The following is a 20,223-nucleotide window of genomic DNA, read 5'->3' on the forward strand; positions in this document are numbered from 1 at the left end:
GATAGATCAAGAGGGAACGGCCTAAACCTACACCAGGGCAGGTTTAGGCTGGACACTGGGAAGAACTTTTTCTCTGAAAGGGTTTTCAGGCATTGGAACAGGCTGCCCAGGGGGATAGTTGAGTCACCATCCCTGGATGTGTTTAAAAGTTGTAAAGACGTGGTGCTTGGGGATATGGTGTAGGGGTGAACATGATAGAGTAGGGTTAAAGATTGGACTTCATTATATTAAAGGTCTTTTCTAATCGAAATGATTCTATGATTTTTTGATCCCAACTCCATCTCCCAGTTTTCTATCTTATATAGATTCACCTGAAGCAATTTTGAGTTTCAATTGGTCATTTTTTGTTTTACAGCTAAAATTTGTATCTGGATAGGAAAACCTTTTTTTTAAAAAAAAAAAAAAGAAATCCTTTTTCTTGAGTAGCTTTGATTCACTTAATTTAAACCATTTGTATGCTAGAAGTAAGATTAATGTATGAAAAAACACATAACTTTTAAAGTTTAGAAAGTAAAACTTGGGAAATACATTAACAATTCATGCTTCAAAGGCTACATATAACAGGTATTAGACAGTGCTTTTTCCTTGTAACCATGTGCAGAATTTGACCTTGAATTTGAGAGCATTTTTTCTCCCTCATGTTTTACTTCAGTACTTTATTTTTTCAAGTCCATGGGATGGGGTGAGCTTTTACTGTTGTATTGCAGTATTCGTACTTGTACGTGATTTTTGTGTCAGGAATTTCTAGTGTCTGCTATTTCTGTTATCATTTGCCCAGGGCAAGTTCAGTGCAGCATTAGGTCAAATGCTTGTCAGCCTTTTTAGACTGATGAAAAACCCAGTGTCAGTGTTGGGACTGTTCCTCCTGTGCAAGAGGAACTCTTCATCCCACATTGTTCTCTCTGACACCCATTAGACCAGAACATTGTGCAAATCTACCAGTGCAAAAGGAACCAGAATTTTGTTCCTGGGCATAAATTCATTCAGAAACTGCTGAAGTTGGTAGGAATCTGTCTGCTCACTCTCAGGGATTTCAAAATAGGACTGGGCTCTCTTTCTAATCCTGCTGATAATCACACATTAGTTTTGGTGTTTTGTTCAGTTTGTTGTTTGTTTTTTTTTTTCCTTAGAGCCCCCAAAGTTGAGATCAGAAGCTATTATTATTTTAGGCTTCATATTTCCTGAAGTGAAAGAGTCACTTATGTCATCCCCATTTTGTCCTTGTTGTTAGTCACCTGCTGATAAAGGGAAAAAAAAAAAATGTAGATGCAGGAAGAACAAAAAATTTTGAGGATCTTAAGAGTGGCATGTGTGTAAGAGAAGACATCAGTCCCTCTGCACTCCTTGGCCCATACACATCGAGGAACGTGCTTTCCACCAATGTCTGTTGCTGTGTGTAATTCTGGATTTCAGCTTGAGTTACCTCTCAGGACCATCTGCAATGCCACTGCTTTCTGTTGGCATTCTGGAAGGCAGTAAATTTCACTAGTGGTTCCTAAGACTCATCAGGTTTAAGTTTGTCTTACTGTGTTGCACCCTTGCTATCACCAGTGATGCCCTCCTGATGGGAGAAAGGAAAGGAAGCCTTGAGACTTCTGAGAAGAGCGTGAGGCCCTTCTTCCTCCTTCCCCATGCCTGCCTGTTTTTAGGCCTGGGGTGGGTTTGGGGTGTGCACCTTGTGGCAAGTTGCAAAGTGTCTCTGTTCAGATATGAGTAGCTGTACATGTGCCAAACTTATGATGGGTGGGAATGGGTCAGCGAAGAGCTACAGAGCTGCCTCAGGGCGGTGTATCAGGCTGACAATTTGTAAGGGGCAGGTTATGTCCTAGAGCAGAGGAGGTCTTCAGCCTTGCTGGTGGTGGTAAGACTTCAGCAGCCTGTTTCATGACTGGACCCACATGGATGTGGTCAGAGCTTGTTTAGTTGAGCCAGTAGTTCAGAAGTGATTGTATTTTCCCACTTTTATGCTAATGATTTCTTCTACATCTTGTCTACAAACAACTGTTTGAATGTAGATCTCTATCTTGCCTACCAAACTGTTTTAGATGCTGATGGAGATGTCTGTCTACTAGACTTTAACCCCACAAACAAGGCTGGGCTTTCTTCTCAAAATTAAACATCAACTTGTCACTTTGTGTCTAGCAGAAACTTGCAGACCATGTTATGAATACCTTGAGAACTCAGAAGCACAGAGGTCTCAATCCGTTCAGCCCGGGCGTCTTGCCATTGTCTTGTCCTGCATGTGTACCTTATGTGGAGTTATTTTTTTGGGTGGCAAGTGTGTATCTCCTTGTTCATATTTCTGTGTGCTTATGATGGAGACAGAGGGCAGGAGATGGTTATCTACAACCTGTGGGTGCAGTTGTCTAGACTCTTCTCTTACCTGTTTTTTTTTTTTCCTTGTATTATTGAGCCTGAAACTTGAAGTCATCCTCTGAATGCAGGATAGCACTGGCATGAGTCCTGAGAAAGAGCTTCAGATTTGGCTGTGAACTGAGTTGTTGAAAAGTACTGGTGGAGGCTTTCATTGTGCTGCTCTTAATTATCATTTCTTTCCCATTAACTAGAGACAGATAATTGAAGCTTAGCACTGGAAAGAACATTCTGTAGGAATCAGCTCTGTCCCAGGAAGGGGATGAACTGATGACCCTGTTAGCTTTTCTAGCTCAAATTTCTGTGGCTTTTTCATGAGGAAAAGACAGAAAAAGGACCAACACTTTGAGACTGTATATCCATTCTCTGCTTAAATAAAGAGCAGACAATCATTTTTCCACAGCATTCATTGTGTTAAATGGGACTCTCCATTACAAGTAAAGTTACACTGATCTTGGGATAAATATGAGGGATCTGTAAACAGGAGAGAAAATGCAATAAGCCTGAAATAAAAGTGTAGTCAGGCTGTGTTGACAGACTCTGGCAGGAGTGCACGCCAGCCTGTGTGTGTGGAGCAGGATATAAAGCACGAAACTGCTAATTGGGAAACCCAGTGATGGACTTTGTGGGGGCATCTGTCACACCTGTCTCTGAACGAGTGATCACCTTGACAGAAAGTAATAATTTGATACAGGAAGCAGCATTTATGAGACTGAAACTTTTTCTTGTTTATCCTTTATGAAAAGAAGCTACTATAGCACAAGAAGCAAAGGTCATAGAGAGGTGTTTGTTGTTTTTTTTTTAATTGAACTGGCTGATAACATTACAGAAAGAAAAGATGTTTTTGGGCTTGTGGACCATGACTGCTTCCACTCTCTGCCCTGCTTCTCAGCCAGTCTAATGAAAGATGTTGCTTCTCCCTGTAAAAATTTTCCTTTTGTACCCTGGTTAACTGTGTATATAGCAAGCCTAGAACAGCATGCTAGACACTGCTGCTGCCTTTGGAAGAAACGTACTGACAGTCTGGTTGTCTTTGCATTCCTCCAGGTCGGATCCGTACACGGAGACAGAGCTCTGGCAGTGCCACAAGCGTCACCTCAACGCCTGCCGATACCCGAGGCCGCAGCCGGGCTAAAGTGGTGTCCCAATCCCAGCGTAAGCAGTGTTGTATTTCTGGGGGAGCAAAACTTAGAGTTATTAATGTTTCTCTTGATTTATAGTAGCTTCAGCTGAGGATTGGGGTCACTTCTGCTAATAATGTTTGGCCATGTAACAAAACGTATCCCCACTCAGTGTGTGCTCTTGCTGACAAATAGGGCCCCAAATCTTGAGTGCTTAGTTGCTGCCTTTTTTCTACCAGTTGTGCAGCAGAATTTCATATTTCTGTGATGTGTAGTACTACAAAATTTGCTCTGGGTCTCACCAACCCACCCTCTGCCTCTGTAGCTGACTGCTGTCCTGGGTTCTTGCCCTGCCAAACTTCTCCTGCTTATGTGACTATTTCTGTACGTGTAACACGTGAGCTGTCTAAAGTAAATGTGAGTTGGCATCAATTTAAAATAGGATGTTACCTATCTTGTGTAGATACTGAGGAGATGGTTCTGCTCCCTGATACACATGATACATCTGCACACTCTGGCTTCCCTGGCAAGGCAGGGTTTTCCTCCAGGAGCCATACATATATATGGTACAGCTGCATATTTGTCATGTCTATCTAAGGAGAGTTTTGTCACTCAAACTTTAAAAGAAAGGGAGGGGAGGGAGAAAGCTACTCATGTTTTGAGGACCTTCAAGCTTGTGGGTAAGAGAAGATGGGGTTTGTGGAAAGAGCTATTTGTTCTGAGGACTTGTCTTGCTTTGTACCCCTATTTAAAAGTCCTTCTCTGTTCATGCTCTTGTTGTTTTGCTCTGCCATGCTTGAGGGATGGGGAGAGCGGTTCATAGCATTGTGTAAGGCTGGGAGAGCCAAATAAAGAAGTATTATATTTAGGATGGGGCTAAATGGGAATTTTTACATTGAGCTTATGAAGGAATTTGGGCTTTGTTATACTAAGGTAAATAGATTTCTTCAGTTTTGAACCTAAAACTGATCCAAAGCCAGAAATGACCTTTTATCCTAAACTTAGTTTGGTGAAAAATAATCAGAGCAGATGGTAGAAGACTCAGAAGTATTCAAAGTATAATTGAATATCCAAAGGTTTCAAAGATTATGGTCTTAATTTTTTTAATAGAATGTCTTATGAAGCTTTAGGATGGTCACATCTGAACCTTTTCCCTTCGTCTAGTTTGCTGAATCCTAATTCCAGCCTAGCCCAACCAGATGTGATCTTTATCCTTAAGCTGAACATTGCATGAAACAACATATGAATGCAAATACAGTATGGTTGCAGGACCAAACTCTCCATGCCCACACAGTGGATAACCTTATAGCAATTTCACAGACTGGGCTGGGGTGGAGTTTAGAGCAGAATGTGGGGCTCAGTGTCTGTTGGTGTTCAGCTAAGAAGCTAATCAACCTTGGGAAATTTAGTTGCATCTGCTCATTAACTCACTGCATTCTGCAGAAGCTTTGAGTGACATGTTTGTGAATAAATCTGTCTATGTAGTGTATAGCATAAACTGCATGCTGAATGCTGTATTGTCTTGCTGTCTTTTAATCCACTTTTTGCCTGTCCTTTGGTCTGCCCTCATAATCAAGGATCCAGATCAGCTAATCCTGCTGGTGGTAAGAAACGTTTTCCCTTTCTTGCTTTCTCACATTATTTCCTTGACATTTTTAACTGTGCTAAGCTTTTAGTTTCCCTCACTCCTAACTATGAGACTTTAAAAGCATATTCCTGAAGTCACAAATCCAAATGTGTCTTTTGCTTTCTCATAGTAATCAAACCTGGTAAGCACATGTTCTGCATATTGAAGCTGGCTTGTTGCTGCAGCTTAAACCCCAGGTGCTAAATTCTTTTTCCAGTTACCTCAGTGCAACCCTGCTGACATCAGTGAGATTGCAGCAGTGTGACTGAGGGGAATATTGGCTTTCAGAGTGGGGATGCTGTGTGTGAAACTGCACCTCACAAGTGCAGTCAGGGCGGTAGAGGGAATGGCAGAGCCAGCATCACATACATTGTTGGATTTGATTATTTCAGAATAGTTTTGCCCAAGAAATTGGAGGGGTAAGTAAGTTAAAATACATGTGTTATGATATTGTCCATCAGATTAACAGAATTGTATGTCATCTTAAATTAAGACAGAACAACAGCCTTTAACTCCTGCTAGTCATAATAGTATCTAGAACTGAAATGTTTGTGAGATGTGTAGATACTTTTCAGAAAGAAATGAACATGAATACTGGTTCAGTATGTGAACTTGCCCAATTATGTTCTTGTTATCTTCTCAAATATATAATTGTAATATCAGCACCAAATTTTCAGTGACCTGGAAAAGCAAAAAAGTCATATCCTGCTCTCACAGTTGTTTGTGATTACCTTTAAGCTCGCATTATGTAATTTTCAAACAACTTAGCATTTGAGTATCTGCAGAAAAAAAATCATTCAACTCACCAAGTTGGAAATACTATTTCAAATTTCTACTGCAACTGGAATGTAAATAACTTGATTAGTAAAGACTGTCTTGCAGATAATACTGCTTACAAGAAGTGTAAACTAGCCATTGACTATTCAGACAAAGAAAAATATAACAGGCCAACTACTCGGCTGGCTAAAAATTTTCTTCACTTGAAAAATAACTAAATAGCTTAGCTTTAACCAGTCAGACCCAAGTAAGGATCTCTACAAATGTGACAGGCTCACTCTGTTTACCCTTTATTGTGCTGCTGTTGAGATGGTATTTTAAAAAATTTCCCTTCACTGAATTATTGCAGGCAAGTCATGCCAGCACTGCAGTGGAGTGTGAAGGTGCCTGAGCTGCCTTGCAGCAGGTTCCATGTGCCAGAAGCCAGCTTGCTGCAGCTTTGTGCTCCATAAGGGCTAATTTGTCTTGCTTTGTGAGGAGGTGCAGCAGCCTGTGTATTCCATGCTGCTGCAGCAAGGCTGCTCCTGGCACCTCCCCAAGCTCTGGTAAAGCCAGCAGGGCTATTCATACATTGCTTTGGTCTTGATCCCAGCCAGGCAGTGTGATTCTTACAGGCAGGATTGCTGATGTCAGTGCTTAATAACAACCACGGACTTTCCTTAGTCTTCCTTGAAAGCCCATTAGTTTTCTGAGTGATTTCAATCAAATTCTTAGACCTGAGTGTGTTCCAGTTTTGCTGTCAAAGTATTTAAGATCTTGGGAGTTTTTAATTATTTTTTTTCCCCCTTTATTTCTGGTTCTTTTCTAGCTGGTAGTCGGTCTAGTTCTCCGGGTAAGCTGTTAGGAAGCTCTTATGGTGGCCTGAGTGGTGGAACATCCAGAGTCCAGGCAGTGCCATCATCTTCAGAGAAGCGCAGCAAGATCCCTCGGAGCCAGGGATGCAGTCGGGAGACAAGTCCCAACAGAATAGGACTAGGTAAGTATAGTCACTGCAGTGACATGCTGACTGGTGTGCTTGTAGGGGAGACTTCCCTGTCCACTAGGAAACTGTGTTACTGTTGATACTGAGGTTTTCCACTGGCAAGTTAATGTGATTGTGGCTTGTAAGAGTAATTTCAATTTTCCAGGTTGAGCTATAATTTCAAAGTAGGCCTAAAGATGTCACGAGATGCCTTCTGTTTGAAATTCAACATGAGGGATATTATTAGATCATGCAGCAAAAATAGCTGTTGTGAATAACCTTCCCAGCAAAAAATGCCTCATTTGGTATCAACCACTTAAGACTAAAATGATTTGAGCAATCTTTGCAGTCAGTTGGAATCAAGGGCAAAGAGCACCTTTTGGATTATTTCAGAAATTTGCAGCTTAAATGGTTTGCTTCTCTCATCCTTAATATCTTGGAGCCACTTTCTTAGGTGGCATTTTAGACTTATGGTTGAATTGTTCTGCTTCCAATATTCCTGTCTCAGTGACTTTTATGTAAAATTCATATAGTTTTTTATTTTCAAATTTATCAGCAGACACTAAGTTGGGTGAGTAAGCATCATTACAAATTTATGTATCTGAATTGAGGTGAAAAGCTTGTGTCTGTTGCCTGAACAAGTAAAAGTTTTAATGTTTTAAATGGAAATAAGTTTGAAGCTTATATAGCAGAAGAACACTAATATTGTTACTAAATTATTTTAATCTCAAAAGAATTTGCTAGTAGGCTGAAATTGATTGGAATGATAGACCTACTGTTGTAAGTTAAATGTTGAACTATTGTCGTAAGAATTGTTTTAAATTTAAGCTACCTTTTTATTTAGAATGTGTTGTTGATAAAGGAGTATCTTATTCATCCTTCAAGCATATTGAAATTTAATTTAGAGCACCTCAGTGCATATACTGTTACGATTCATAAAAATATTGCATGTTCATGTGATTAGAAGAACACTGAGTTTGGAAATATAATGTCTGATCTATTTTATGGCCTCTATGAATTGAGCTTTTCTGTTTGTTGTTTTAAAAATGTAAAGTATTTATATCCCAGTAATTGCTCTGCTGTTGCTCTGCAGAAGAATGATATTTTTAAGGAGGAAACAAAGGATGTTGGATGGTACCATCACATATGCTTAAGCTGATCTTTACATAATGTGGTCTGATTTGAAAGAGTCTTGAGCATGTGAAGGGAAACTGCCATGTGTCAAGTCCTCATTCTTGGGTTGTCTGCTTTCAGGTATATTATGGGAGCCTTGAATTGTTTTTAAAGTGTAATTTGCTATCTTGTTGCTCTGATGTGCTCCCTATGAGCACAGTCAGTGCTTGTTCTTTGGGAGCTGGAGAGAGCTCTGACATATATCAGATACGTGGTTTCCACCTGTCCTTCCTCAGTTTATAGCCAAAACCTGGTCTATTGGCTGCCATGGGAGCAGGAGAGCCTAACACTTGTGGTGCCTTTAGCACTCAGTAACAGAAATTGTCTTCCTTGGATCTTGAAAATGGCAATATTGACTTGGATGGAGATGTCTTTTGAGCTGTCATCGTTATACCATTGTTCCATTGGATTTATTACTTTATAACATAGTAGCTAACAGTATTTTATGCTTTCTTATTGTGTTGCTTCAGTCCCTGTCTTTACTTGATGCTTTTTTCATTTGTCCATTTCATAATATAGACTCCCACTCACCTTTCCTAAATGTTCCTGAATATGTTAGAACTTTTCAGACTGATTGAAGAAGCACACACGTGAGATCAAGTGTACACACAATACTTTAGGCTTTGTGAGATTATTTATGTATTTGATACATACTTGATTTATGCAATGGGCAGAAACATCTCTTGAGCCTGTGGTCATATTGCAGTGCAGTGGATGTTTAAACGTTGTGCAGATCAGGTTGTTAGACGTGGGTAATTCCTGGATCCTGTTCATAACTCACTTATGGATTTGAGTAGTTTTTGCAGGGGTGACTGGGAGTTGTAGCTGGAGCAGTGCTGTGTGTGCAAGATTAAGCACACTAAGAGTGGATCCCTGAGGGCAAATGGGATTTACATAGGAAGCATCTACAGGAGTTTTCAGGCCCTTCTGGAGCAGTGGCAAGCTAACAGAGCTTCTGCATGTGGATGCCCCTTAGCATCAGGACCTTGCTGTTAGCTTAGATTTCCATGATGACTACAGGTATCCAAGAAGTACTTTCCTGCTGTGTGCTGGAAACCTTGTAGTAGTATGTTGTTTTCCAAGAGGCAGCACAAGGAGGCACATTTGGCATGCTGAGGTCCTGCATGGTCACCTATATGGCCCTTCTCTGTGGCCCTTGGCATTTTTAACCTTGCCATTGCTGTCTGCTTGATGGAGATTTATAGGGTGATAGTCTGCTGGGGAAGGAAGAGTATAGTCCACTTAGTCTTGAGCTTTTCTTTGGGCCCTTTGAAGGAGATTTCCCCCAAAAGGTAATGTCCATTTCCCATGGATTCAATGTTTATCTACTTGAAGTTCTGTTGGATGCTCATCAGATCATGTGACACATCTGGATCTGAAAGGAGTGAGAGATTTGAAATTGTCATTCTCCAAAAATTGGAGCAGGCATTCTGCCTCTCAGTTTCGTGCAGCAGCACTCTGGAAATATGCTCTGTGTGGTTATTGGAAAGCTGAAGGCAGTTCTTGACTTGCCTCTATTGGGTGTATCCCACTGTGGAGCTTTCCTTTGGCTGTTTAGGCAGCATTTGTAGGCTCTTTAAAATGCTTGTATTAATGTAAAGGAAGCGTCTGCTATTTTTTAGTCTCCACTTAAAGAGTCATTAAAAATCACACCCTAATGAAATACAGGTTTCTTCCAAGTGGTAGATTGGTAAACGGGTGTGGTTGAGTTCTGCTGCTGGTATTTGCATCTGTTTGGTTCCACTGGTGTAAAACAGCCTAACAGTGGGTTTTAATAATGGTGTGAACTGTACCAGTTTCTCAGCCTTTCCAGATGAAATGGATTAAACTTAGAAGCACAGGACACATCTAGAAAGTTGGGATTTTATTGAAAGCAACCCATCTTTGTCCTGTTCTAGGCGCTCAGTCTAGAACTGGCTGTGGGCACAATGTCTGCTTTTATCCTGCCTACTCCTTTTAATCAATTTTAGTACTCAATTTCTGTTCAACATTTGGGGATAGGGAATTCTGAAATTAAGAATTCTGCTTGCACTGCAAAGGCAGGCTGTGAAGGTGCAGAAGACTAGTCTAAATGACAACACTGCTGGCAGTGCTCCAAAAAAATACTCTGAACAGCTGATATCCAGTCTTCCCTGCACAATGCAGTAGTAAAAATACAGGACAGGTGCTTGGGAGTCCACAACAGACTCATCATTCGTTTATTTTCAGTCCACTCTTTCCCTCCCCGCACCCTTGCTTTTGCGTCTGTATGCAGTAACATGCAGACCTTTGTTTGACCATGATTCATGAAGTACCCAGCATTTGCATTTGGGTGCTCTGTGCAGTCAATATTGTGCTTCATCTGCAGCATTGTCCTGCTAGTCTGTTCTCATCCAGTTGCATTTTTGCATCCAGTGCATTTTTGTCATACCTCATGCTGCTGCTGTTAGCTGTTATGGAAGTACAATGTAGTGTGTGCATCCATCAGTTCTTTTTAATCATTCACATCTCTCCCTCTTTAAAGAGCATTTGCTAGTTTTAGTAAGGTTATATTATAGAAAAGATTGACAGATCTTCTCTACTTAAATAACTAACTGCTTGTGCAAACCTGATGTGCAGGCTGCCATTATTTACATATAAGCACAAGACCCAAGAATGAGAAGTTTGCTTTTAGAGTCCTCAATTTCAAGAAAGTATTTGTGTGGAAGACTTTAGAGTTATTTTCACCTGTAGTTCACCTGTCAGCTTTTTTCCACCTCAGGTGTACAAGGAATACTTGTGCTCCTGGACCTTAATTTCATCCAGTTCATATTATTTAGTCTGTTTTATTTATTATAAGACCATCTAACCCACATGGAAGTTTTAGACACTACGGTGATCTAATCAACTCGGTCAATACCTCATCTTGTATTGTCTGACATCAAAGGTCAACCATCAGAACCATTAATTTATCTGAGATATATGAGCTGGATTTTACAAAACTGAGAAGGATTTGACAAACCAAGGATCTGGCAGTAGTCCAGATCTCAATTTTAAAGCTTAAATGTGAAGGTTTCTATTTTGTTCTGTACTGTTTTGCTTGAAAGGACAGGAATGGTTCCTGTGTCTATGAGCCCACAGAAGCCCTGTAGGGGAATTTTATTAGCTTAAGTCTAGGCATTTAAGTTCAGTACACAAAGCAATAGAGATTTATAAGACTATATATATTCTGAAGCATGCAAATAGCACTTTTTTTTTTCTAAATAGGAGGATTCTGTTAACGTATTAGTGTAAATCAGGTTCATCTTTTATGTAAGTGCCTCTGCTACATTGTCACCAAAGCTGGTAAATTAAATTTGAATCTGCATGACAAAACTCCTTAAAGGTATTTCATGACACTTAAAATATGCTACTCTTTTTTTCCAAATGGCAAAGGAAATCCCTCTACTTATTACATTCCTTAAGGTAAACTCATTACAATTAACTGCTATTCTTTAATCTAAGAAAACATTGTATTCTCCACTGGGCATAAAGCTTAGTAAATAACTTTCTGCAAACGTCTTATCAAAATGACACAGAATTTGTAGAGGAATAATCCAGTTTTAAATACCTAAATTGCTCATGTTAGAAAGTTATAAATTTCAAATCCTTGATGTTAGGTGACCTTCTGAGGGCCTAGCTTTGGTTTTCCTACTTGGACAAAACTTCAGCTGAAGTCAGTGAGATTGCTTTTTACTATTAAAGCAGCTTCATCTTCTCTCTTCTACTTTGGGTTTGGCTAAATAAAGTGTGCACATGATGAGTTCCTGTGACACAGCTGATAGGCAGGAGCCTTATTAGGCTGTGGGAAATTGAGCACTTGATAGCTGCCAGACTACAGATAAGAGTCTTTTGCCAAAGTAAAGAATGTAGTTTAAAGCTTCCCTTAAGCATGCATATGTCTCAAGCTATGTGCATATAAAGCCATAAATACAAGGTCTGAGGCGTGGAAGTTAGACAGCTTCTGTTAAAGATCTGAAGGTGTTGCTGTCTTAAAATACAAACCACTTTTTAACCTGTCCTTCAGGTGTTCAGGATTTAAATGCTTTTTCCCAGTGTCTTTCATTGGAGAAATAAATCTCTGCAAGTCTGTACAATACACCTTTTTCATTAGGATATTTGTTCAAGTCAAAACTATCTTTGTGAAAGGCAAACCCATGTAAAAATAGCATATTGGTGTTGTCACTACTTTAACAAATTTGACCTGGTTAAAAACGTTGCTGTTTAATTCCAGAAGGGTGTTTTATCTTTTTAATTAAGGACAAAATATTCCGGAAGGGTTTCTTTCAGCCTCATCTGTTTTGCATGTTTTGTAGGAGTAGAGCTCCCATAAATGATTGAAGGTTCCTGCTCTACTTGACTAACAAAACTTGGTTTGCTTAAGAAAGGGTAGGGTGTCAACCAGATGTGTAATGCTGCTGAAACTTGACATCACAAACACAGCTCAGCGTGTAAGGTAGTCGGTTTGTAAAGAGCCTGAGCAGGCTGCTGCAAATTATGATTACTGATTACCGTAATGACCGTAACTAACAGAAATGTGACTTGACTTTGAGCTTTCTGTCCTCATTAAACTTGTTCACCTTCTCTGAAACTCTCCATGCTGCATGCTAGCACGGAGCAGTCGTATCCCCCGACCCAGCATGAGTCAGGGGTGCAGCCGCGATACCAGCCGTGAGAGCAGTCGAGATACAAGCCCTGCTCGGGGCTTTCCTCCACTTGGTGAGTACATGTAGGCATTGGAGCTTTAAGGGTCAATTTTTTTCTCCTTTTCCCTTGTTCTGATTGCTCTTTCAAGACACTGCTAGGTAGAATGAGCTTGTTTCCTATCCTCTGTTGGATTCCTGACACACTCCCTGTTTCCAACCCTGTTTCCTTCCTGTTTTCTTCTGCATGCTTCAATTCTAGTTCTCAGCATTTCACTGCTAGTAGGAAAATTGTTCAAACTAAACTGGTGATTTTTAGTTTTATTTAATCTGCCTATATGGGGCTGCTGTGCTTCACTTTACAGCACTGGTGGAAATCTGTGGGAGAGCAAGCCCCTGTTTTCTAGGTCACAGTGAAGTAGCATTGTAGCCTTTTGTTGAGTGACTCTAATTATTCATGATCTGATTTTTTTTAAAGCTAAGTACAGTAGCAGTGTATAATTTCTATACTAAATCCTCCAATAGGCACAGAACCTTTTTTGTAGAGGTTTCACATACATTGTCAATACTCAGTTAACAATTGCTTGTACCATTTTGCAGGAAACTTTGTCAAGCAGCCTAAATTAATGGAAATGTTGAGGTTTTAGAGGAGCATCATTATTGTGCAGGTGAAGTGTGTACAGTACAAATAGAAAATCTTTTACCACATGCAGAAGTTTTTTTTCTGCACAGCAGGATAGTTAATGATTCTGATCAAATACCATACCATATATTCAACCCAAGTACATTACTTGTATGAAAAATTTGTTTGTCATCTCAGACATAATGAAACGTAGTTGGTCTCCAGGCCCTCTTCATTTATGTGGTAGTTTCATAGCTGTGCATGTGGTATTAAAAGTGAGAAATTTCATCAATGCCAAAGAATGTTATTACAGGATCTGTGTTTTACATAGTGACAAAATGCAGGTGTATGAAGTAGTGTGTAGGAGGAACATAGCATTCTGGGCTTAATTCTGCAACTTTAATACAATCCTGAGAAAAAGTTACGAAGAACATGGACAGATGGGCAAAATTTTTCAATTCTCATGCTTGATTAATATAATTACAGTATATAATATATATACAGTATATAATGACAGTAACTATGCAAGTTTAAAAGATTTGGTTATTCAGTTTTGAACACTGTCAGTGGAGAGGGTTTCATTGTCTTGATCCATATGAAATCACTGGCAAAGTTACTATTGTAGAGTGGAATCTTAAAGTTAATACTAGGCTTTTGGGTTCAAAACTTAATTATTTGGAATTGTAGTGACTTACAAAATCTGTTTGCTTTATCTGTAGTACCTCAAATTTTGGTGAAAAATGAGTTCACCTTAATGTTCAGAACTTGGTTCAGAGCTCTTTAAGATAAATAAGTGAACTTCTTATTGAATAAGTAAAGCATATTTGATACCACAGCCATAAAAGTAGTAGATAAACAATTACACCCCATTTTTAGTTACTTGTCTAGCTTCTATTTTGGATTATTTTCTCCAGCCAAAGTGTTTAAGCAGGCTAGTTTTCAGTGTTAACCTGTCAGTGTTTTAATTTATTGTGCTGTTTCATTTTGGTCAAAACATATTTATTCTAATACTGTCTTGAGCCCTGTGTACCAGAATCAGTTGGTGTGAATCGGGTAAACCACCAGCTCTGAGTCTGACCTGTAGACAGAATACAACATTTCAGTTACAGGTGTCAGTTAAACTGATTGTAACAAATTCAAACAAATTTCATCTTAAGTAATGATATTACCTGATCATTAATGCATTTCTAGAAAGACGTTGGTATTCAAAGTCATTAAGGTAAGATGGGGAGGAAGTATCAATGTAATAGGAACCCAGTATAGCTGTTAGCTGTTGTCTTTTTCTTGCTTGAGCTTAAAGCATTTCGTATGAAAATACATTTATGAATTTATGTAGTATGTAATTAATCTGAAAGAAACTTACATATGTCAATTTAAGCCAAACAGCCTGACTCTTTTTACATTATTTCTAAAAGCCGTTAACCTTATATTGATACTAAGATAATATAGTCCTACTGTGCACGGTCTATTTTTGCTTATAAAGAGGAACTTGTATGTTAATTATACCTAAGCTAGCGATATGTGAATGACAGGATTCTTGCATTTAATGGTAGTATGGTCAATGTCAACGCTGACATCCTGACCTTGCAAATTGCTCTGCACTGTTTTGGGGCTGCTGTGCAGCTATGTCCGTCTGTGCACCAAACATCTCACTTCCTCAGTTAGGAAATACGAGTGAAGAGTCACTCTACACTCTGCCTCCTGGCAGAGATGGGATTTTTTTAAACTGTGATTCCTTTTTCTTCATGGGCCTTGATCTTGCAGTGATGTCCGTAGTGGATGGCTCAGGAGAAAGCAATTGCGAGCTCAGAATTTTAATTGTAAGGTTCATTCCATAATCCTGCACTGATCCTGCAAATCTTTCAGAAGTTACTTAGAGTGTCAGTAGGATTGTTCTCTTGAATAAATGCATGTGTTCTCCATAGTTAAAAAAACACATTGCATATTTTATGTAGCTTTTAGCCAAGCTCTCACAGTGGGAAAAAACCGTAAATTTTGTTTTTCTTTGCTGATTTCTATTTTATATTATTAGTATTTGTGTTTATGAATGCTTAGCCTTAAACTGAAGACTTAACAATTTTTCTATTGCACACATATATGCATAATTGACAAAGCCTATTTCTATTAGAAGGTGAATCTGCTTTATTTTTTTTGTTTCTTGACAGTACTAGTAATGATGTTAAAGCAACAAGGCTTTCAGTGAGTCTGTGGTGATGAATTGCTCAAATGAGCAATCAGTTTCTCGGGTCAGTTGTTTTGAGCTAGGCGAGCATGTCATTGCTAGACATGGGGAAAACCTCTTTAAAGAAACAACATTTCTGTTATTTGGAAGTGGCTGGACCAGCTTTCCATTTGCTTTCATAAAGAACTTACCTTTCTGCTGAATCCAAGAACTCTCCAAAGGCATTTTGTGATTCACGTGCTGCTGACAACAGGGAATTGAAGTGGAAGGTGTATTTGGCTTCAGCTCTTCTGCTACCCTGTGTGCTCTGTTGCTATTAACAGTTTGTATACATGTGGTGTAGTTCTAGATTGGTGTCTTGTGCATATTCAGATTTTCTGTGCATGTATGTACTTAGATTCAAGAAACATGTATGCAAAATTTGTTAAAAGCAAGAGACTTTTGGTAGTAGCAACAGCTGTATGTGTGTACATGTGTTTACTTGGAAAAAAAACCTTAGCCCGAAGACCTATATGCAGTGGTTGGTTGACCTCCCTGTATGACTCTTTCTACTTCTGTGGTTACTCATTCTCTTTGTTAACGTTGTTTGTTTTTTTATGCATAGGCTATAATGTTGTGGAAAAATACCTGCAAGCACAATTCCTAACCATTCATCATGGCTTCACTTTGGGGTTTAGATCAGACACATCTAAACCCTGCTCTGTAGATGTGTGCTCCACGTTCTCATGATGGCCATCTTCCAGATTTGCGGGTCTGGAACGTGACTGATGTGCACCGGGTTTTTTTGCTGAACTGCACTGGGTTTGGGACTGTTACAAATGAGTTTTGTCATGCATCATGTTTATGGTCCTGGGGCAAAGGGGGGACCCACAGATGGAGGCGTCGCTGTGGGGCTTGCACTGTATCTGTTATGCATCCATACACAGCGTCATTTCCCTGTCACTACGAAACACCTTTGCCGGTAGCGGTCACACGCATCCCCTTTGGATTGTGGCATTTTCTGTCTCGGGTTCAATGTGTGTTAATCCTGTGGGTGTTGCCATTCCTTCTACTTGCAGCTTCTCGACGTCATTCCAGGTCCACTAGTGCTCTCTCCACTGCTGATTCTGTTGGGCAGTCAGGTGAACAAGCGCTAACTGCATGAATCCGCTTCTTATCCGTAGTCTTGTTTTTACACCATCTTAACATTTGCTGTCACGTGCATCAGCCAGCACTTGGCATGTGCTTCTCACCACTGTGGGGCTTTCTGTTCTGTTTCGTTCAATGTGGCTTTTTGTTCTGAATTTAATTTATTGGATGTTTTTAATTTTATGTATTTTAGGAACATTGTAAGCAACGTTTTAACAAAGGGTGATCCAGGGTTTTCTCGATTCTCCTGTAAATTGGATCAGTTGTGCAGCAAGGGCTAAATCCTGACTGATGCAGAGTACTTGCAACTTTGTTTTTACTTCCTCTTTAGCAGTATAGCAGTTCCCAAGGCCTAGGACCAGATCCCAGTGGTTTTCATCCTGTTTATTACTAAATACTCTGGACTCCTGTCTCTGTTAATTAAGTGCTTTGCAGGATCCTCTCCAAAATACAGAAGAGTGGCAAAAATTAAGCACCTGATGAGCTTTCAAAATGAACTTTGGAGGTTAACAAGTGCTGATCCATCCTTCATATAATTCTGAAGGCCTTGTCCAAAGTACATGGAAGTTGTTGAAAAAAGGATTCTATTAATTTCACCGGGCTTTCCATCAGGAGACTATTGCTTACGTATAATGAGAGAAATCTGCAAATTCCAGTGGCTTCTTCCCCACCCCTCTGCTGAATTTGCAGTTGTGGAGAACCTGTAACTCCCTTTGGAATCAGGATATTTCACTGGGAGTCTTAAAGGAATGAGGGCTTCTAGCTTTAGGTCAGTAGCAACTGAGTTGTGGGGACAAAGATAATGTCAGAGATGAATAAAGACTTCAGTATTTGCTTGGAGGCTAAGATTGCATAAAGAATTAGAGATACTGAAAGTTACGTCAGTAAGCCCCTTCAGGTAGAGAGCAAAAAAATGTGTTCTGTTTCTCTTAGGTCTAGTTAAATGGCTGTCACTTATCTAAAGCTCTCAAAACATTTCCCTTGTCACGTTACTCAGCAGAAATGATGCAAGCTGATTTGATTATTCGGAATTTTTCCAAGTGATAATTTGAATTTGTATTTTAAAAAATAAAGACATGAAAAAACCAAAAAAACTTCAGCTCAAATGCAAATTTAAGCTTTGCTTGCTTTCAACTTCATGTGATAGTCACTTCTTGGCTCCTGTGGTTTGGTACAAAGAGTAATGAAATTGTATATGGTCGCCTGAGTCCTAAAGAATCTCCAAAATCTCCTTAAAAATAGCAAAATTGAGCAAAAAATGGCGGTTAGGAGATTTCACCAAGTTTTGAACAAGTATAATGAGTCTAGTCAGGGAGATGAGAGTGTGTCAAGAGTATGTTCTTCTTGTTTCTTGCCCAGTAACACTGGGCTCACCTTTACTAATGATTATTCCTGGAGCCAAATATTCCCAGCCCCATATTAGAGAGATGCTGAGGTCTCTCCTAAGGTCTAACTTCTGCACTCAGGTGTGGCAACAGTGTCTAGGGGAGAAGCCCAGAGTGATTTGGGTGTTAAGGATTTAAAGGTCACTAGAAAAAGTATTTCAGAAAATTCCTGATAGCCATGGAGACAGATAAAAGCCAGCATGCTACATTGTACTTTATTTGTTAAAAAAGCTCAGTTTTCTTTATTTATGCTGGGTATTTAAACTGATCTACAACTGAATTAATTTGTCATTCTGTTCTTCATTTTTTAAAAAACAAACTATCTTCCCTTTTCTAATGTAATACTAAATTAATGTGAAAACAGATGACTGGTATTTTTGGGTGCTGTGGTATTTCAACAGTTAATGCCAAATTCTGATCTCCGTAACACTTGAGTGATGTCATGGAGTTGGTTCTAAAAATAAAACTATTTTCAGAATTTCTCTCCACATTTATACTGTATTGTACCAGATATCATTTATTCTTAGGAAAATACCTGTCTTCTGTACACCTTTGTAGTGTATATCTCTGTAGGAGTGACTTCAGTTTCAATCAGACCTAATGCATTATCATCTTCTCTGTGCTTCTGATAAAGTACAGACCTTTCCATTTTGGAAGTGAAGTCCTGTTTCTCCTAAATATTTTAAATGATTCTTCAACTGAAGTGCATTAAAAAAGGGGATAGTAATAACGCATACAACTTTATTTTCTTTGTGAAATGTCATGATTTGATTACTTTTTGGCAGTAGTTTTAAGAAGTGGTGTTTTTTTTTTTTCACTTGTGTTTTGTAGAAAATGTGTTTTTGTTGTTAATCTGAAATGTCTTGTCTGGGTACATAACTCTGAGAAACAGCAAATTTTGATCTATAACACTTCTATTTAAAATAAGTACTACTCTCGAGGGTTGTTGTTAGGTTTGTTTTTTTTTTCCTCAGAATACTTCAGATTTAAAAAATCTATTTCCCCTCAGTAGGTTCATCTATGAAACACTCAGGTAAATCTTTGGAGTTAGGACAGGGGAGTGGCAAACATCAGTCTCTGATTTAAATAATGTGTGAGCTAAATCCTTAAAAGATATTTTAGTGAAGTAGGTTTTTAAAGAAGAAAGCATTGAAGATCTGTGATAAATGCAATGCTTTTCCCCCCAAAAAAAATACAGTAAGCTGCTGAATATTATATTTGGCCTCAGTTTTGTGGAAATCCACAGTATAGTTACACATTTCGATAAACAGTACAGTTCCTTTGTTAAAGTAAATATAGATCAATTAATGAAAGACCTCTGTGGTTTGATCCTTCTCCCTTGGTGTTTGATGTCTGCCTCCAGCATGGGTTGGCTGAAGGTCTATTAAATGGGTTCATGCAGCTTGATTTGCACACCACTGAATTTGCTGGCAAAATTCTTACTGCCACACGTGGATGCAGGGGACAGAGGTGTAAGGTATGTCCCAGGAAGGGTGTTCTCAGGCCTTCTTGAGCAATGACAAACTCACATAGAAGAACTTGGAATGCTAAACCCAGTCTTTTGCTGCTTACAGACCAGACATCTGACCTACTCCCATCTAGGGCTGTGCTGCCAGAGCCTGGCCTGGGGTACTCTAGTCATTGGTTCTTGTCATACCCCTGCTAGCTTGACACTCTGCATTTGCCCTTTGCTCAAGTAAACTAATTTTGGTAACTTTTCTGGCAGACTGGGCAACTAATTAATATTAGGAGTGTAAATGCCATTTTGGACTCAACTCTGTGGCTCTGGATCCCATTGAGAGCTTTGCCATCAAATTCAAAGGGGGAAAAATGATACTGTTTGATTATGATCTATCAGAATTTAATTTTTTTTTTAGAGCTTTTAGACGGCATTTAAACTGCTTCTCACGAACAGTAATAAAACAAATTGGCGTCACTTCAGAAACGAATAATAAACCTTTTTTTATATACTGCAGGGTGTAGTGGAGTAACTTTTACTGATGAAGCCTTGAGACCTAATACGAGCTAATCTGGTGCTACTAGTCTTGCGTTCCTTGCTTGAGAAGAAGCTGCAGGATGGCTGAGTGCTTGGGTATTAACATGTTCTGACACCAGGCACGATTCTCTCTCTGAAGTTAATGAGAAACTTACTCTTGACTTCTGAGAGTGCCAGATTGGGACCGGCATGTCGGCCTCTGATGTTAAAATGAAACTTTGAAACAACTTCTGTGTAA

The 20,223-nt window shown here is 39.3% G+C and overlaps 1 protein-coding gene across 5 annotated transcripts in view; it reads left to right on the forward strand.

Annotated features, from left to right (window-relative positions):
- The window catches only part of CLASP1 (cytoplasmic linker associated protein 1), a 169,686-nt gene that overhangs the window by 95,527 nt on the left and 53,936 nt on the right, over window positions 1-20,223 (forward strand). For 4 of the 5 annotated variants that reach the window (XM_051623081.1, XM_051623084.1, XM_051623082.1 and 1 more), the window contains exons 20-21: window positions 3,421-3,528; window positions 6,707-6,874. In XM_051623081.1, the coding sequence (XP_051479041.1) occupies window positions 3,421-3,528; window positions 6,707-6,874 (276 nt within the window). Of the gene's footprint in view, window positions 1-3,420; window positions 3,529-5,071; window positions 5,099-6,706; window positions 6,875-12,640; window positions 12,749-16,534; window positions 16,598-20,223 lie in introns of all 5 variants that reach the window. The other variant, XM_051623080.1, reaches the window with a different exon arrangement.

This window comes from Apus apus, chromosome 6 (genome assembly GCF_020740795.1).
Source record: "Apus apus isolate bApuApu2 chromosome 6, bApuApu2.pri.cur, whole genome shotgun sequence".
Taxonomy (NCBI): domain Eukaryota; kingdom Metazoa; phylum Chordata; class Aves; order Apodiformes; family Apodidae; genus Apus; species Apus apus.